Source organism: Macrobrachium nipponense, chromosome 17, assembly GCF_015104395.2.
Source record: "Macrobrachium nipponense isolate FS-2020 chromosome 17, ASM1510439v2, whole genome shotgun sequence".
Lineage (NCBI taxonomy): Eukaryota > Metazoa > Arthropoda > Malacostraca > Decapoda > Palaemonidae > Macrobrachium > Macrobrachium nipponense.
Window position 1 is genome coordinate 23827619 of NC_087210.1, and position 2527 is coordinate 23830145.

Here is a 2527-nt window from a genome sequence, read left to right on the forward strand (position 1 = left end):
TTTCATTGGCCAGGAGTGCAGTGCTTCTCTGCTATTGGCGGCTGGAAGGAATCTTCAAGCTACTTTTCAGCGTTGAAACTCTCGCTGTTGCAATCTAGCAGACCGTCGAAGCTGGACTGTGACGTCGGCGGGCGTATCGTGACTGCGAGCCGAAGCCGAGTTTTCATTGGCTGGTGGACGCTGTGTGACGTCACGGCGGGCCGAAATTTCATCTGCTGCCGGGCGACTGGTATGATCAGGTATGACTTGGTTGGTGTCTTCTCTCATTCTGGTATTTCCATAGTTTGGTATATTTCTTCGTACGATTGTGGGGAGAAAAAGCACTTCTTGGGTGGTGTTCAGAAAAGGCTTTTCCCATCGAATGAGGAGGGCCTCCACCAGGCGGAGACATCTCTGGTCCGGCGCTCTCCTGATTATCCTTGTGTTTTGGATAATTCCGTTGCGGGAGATGGCTTCATTATGTACGGCTGAAGTATGGTTCCTAATGGCCCCTTCCTGTGCATGACAGGAGATTCTCTTAGGTGCCGGGGCATCCGCGGGCAGGGCATACGAATTGGTATATCACATTAGTCTGCTTCAGAGGGTCTCGCACTGGCTGAGTTGGGTTATATTCCTCATTATCAGGTCCCTAGTTCGGTGGTTCTTATAATAAATTACGAAATCGATGGATTTGTTTTCCTCAGTAGGGAGATATTTTCCATAATGATCTTCTTCATGGCCTTCTCATTCTCACGGTACTGTGAATGCATCATAGCCGTGTAGAAGATCTTCATGTTGTCCTGGGGCTGGGGCTGTGGGGCCTCACTTCTGTTGTACCATCTGTCCAGGGCTGCTCTCACTTCTTTGTTGATGAGTTTGTTGGGATACCCGTTGTTGATGAGCATCTGCGAGACACGATCTAGTTCTAGGTGGGTGCTCTGCCAGGTAGAACAGTGGGAAAGAGCTCTCCTTACGAAAACCCTGACAGTCATACTCTTGAATCTGTCGGGGCACTCGCTGTCACCATTGAGGCACATGCCCAAGTTGGTTTTCTTTGTGTAGACCAAAGTCTGAAGGCCATTTTCGGTCTTACTAGCAAGGACGTCGAGGAAGGGGAGCTGGTCGTTGGTACTGAACTCGACGGTGTAGTTCAGCACACTGCACCTTTGGAACATGCGCCGGACAGCTTCTACCTATTCCTCATCGTCGGCTTGAACGAAGATGTCGTCTATGTATCTTGCATACTTGCGGGGACGTTGTATTTGCCCGAAGACTCTTACCTCCACTGTTCCCATGTAAAAGTTGGCGAATAGAATGCCCAAAGGGGATCCCATCGCTACACCATCCTTCTGGTGGAACATCTGGCCTCTGTGGGTGGAGAAGGGGGCTTTCTTCGTGCAAATCTCGAGGAGGGCCCGCAAGGCAGCTTCAGGGATGTTAAGTGGTGGGGTTGATTGGTCCCTATAGACACGGTCTAAAACCATGTCTATAGTTTCATCAACTTGGACGTTTGTAAACAATGATTCCACGTCCAGCAAGGCGATGATACCTGTTTCTGGGGAGTCACGAATCTCTTCAAGGAATTCTGCTGATGAATGTAGGTTATACCTACTCGGGACGCATGGAGTCAAAATATGGTTCAGACGTTTGGCTAGGGCGTACGTTGGGGCTGGCATTTGGCTTACAATAGGCTGGAGAGGGTTTCCATTTTTGTGAGTTTTTACATTGCACTAAAGGTATTCCAGATTGTGGTCTCCCAAGATAGGTGGGAGATTTACGGTGGAGTTCTTCATCAAGCGCTCGAACTTGGTTTCGTCGGACAAGATTGTGATTTCTTCTTTTGCCCTCAACTCCTTCACTTCCTCCTTCAATTCACAGGATCCCTGTAGGATCCCTGTTCTGTGAGAGCTTTGCAAGAAGAAGGGGTTGAAGGGAGTAAGTCATTCTAATAATGTTGCAATTTTCATATTGCTGTATGGAGTCCAGCAGTAGCTCGATCTCTAACCTCTTTTCATGTGGCTTAGGTTTGGAGATGAAATGTTGATTTAGTCCGAGTCTTAATAAGGCATCTTGATCCAGGGTTGGTTCATAGTTGGTGAGGTTGATGTAACTCTGGGATTGCTGTGGCATACGGAGTTTGCCGCCATTGAGGGAAATCAGCTTATGCATGATAACCTGCATTCACCTTTTCATATCCTTGTCCCGTAGGTGGGCAAGGCAGGTAGCAATGTTCTCAGGGTACTACAAGTCATCTCCAGGAACTGGGGCTTCTTCAGTGCTATCTTCATCTTCTGGGTTGTTGTCATTTCTGATGTTGTCAAAATCGCTGTAAGGACTACCATCTTCACGGCATCCAGGGTGGGCTGCGCCAGAGTCTCCTCCTACTTCGCTCATTGTGAGGTTGCTTGCTGGTGCTGTCCATTGCTTCGTATTATGTCCCATTCTTCTTGTAGGTTCACAGCTTCCTCTCGCAGGGCACGCAGCTTGGTAGTCTTTGCTGTAAGTTGCCACTGTAGGAGGGATGTCCTGAAGCTCCTGGTGCCGTCTT

At 48.8% G+C, this 2527-nt stretch overlaps 1 protein-coding gene across 1 annotated transcript; it reads right to left on the reverse strand.

Moving 5' to 3' along the window:
* Positions 1-1172: 1172 nt before the first annotated feature.
* LOC135195863 (uncharacterized) lies at positions 1173-1655 on the reverse strand. Its single transcript, XM_064222374.1, has one exon. It carries the CDS (start codon positions 1653-1655, stop codon positions 1173-1175), a length of 483 nt encoding a protein of 160 aa, XP_064078444.1.
* Between the last annotated feature and the right edge of the window lie 872 nt (positions 1656-2527).

What these genes read in the sequence shown, in the direction of transcription:
- LOC135195863 (XM_064222374.1), bottom strand. Translation starts at nt 1,655, where the DNA reads ATGCCAGCCCCAACGTACGCCCTAGCCAAACGTCTGAACCATATTTTG.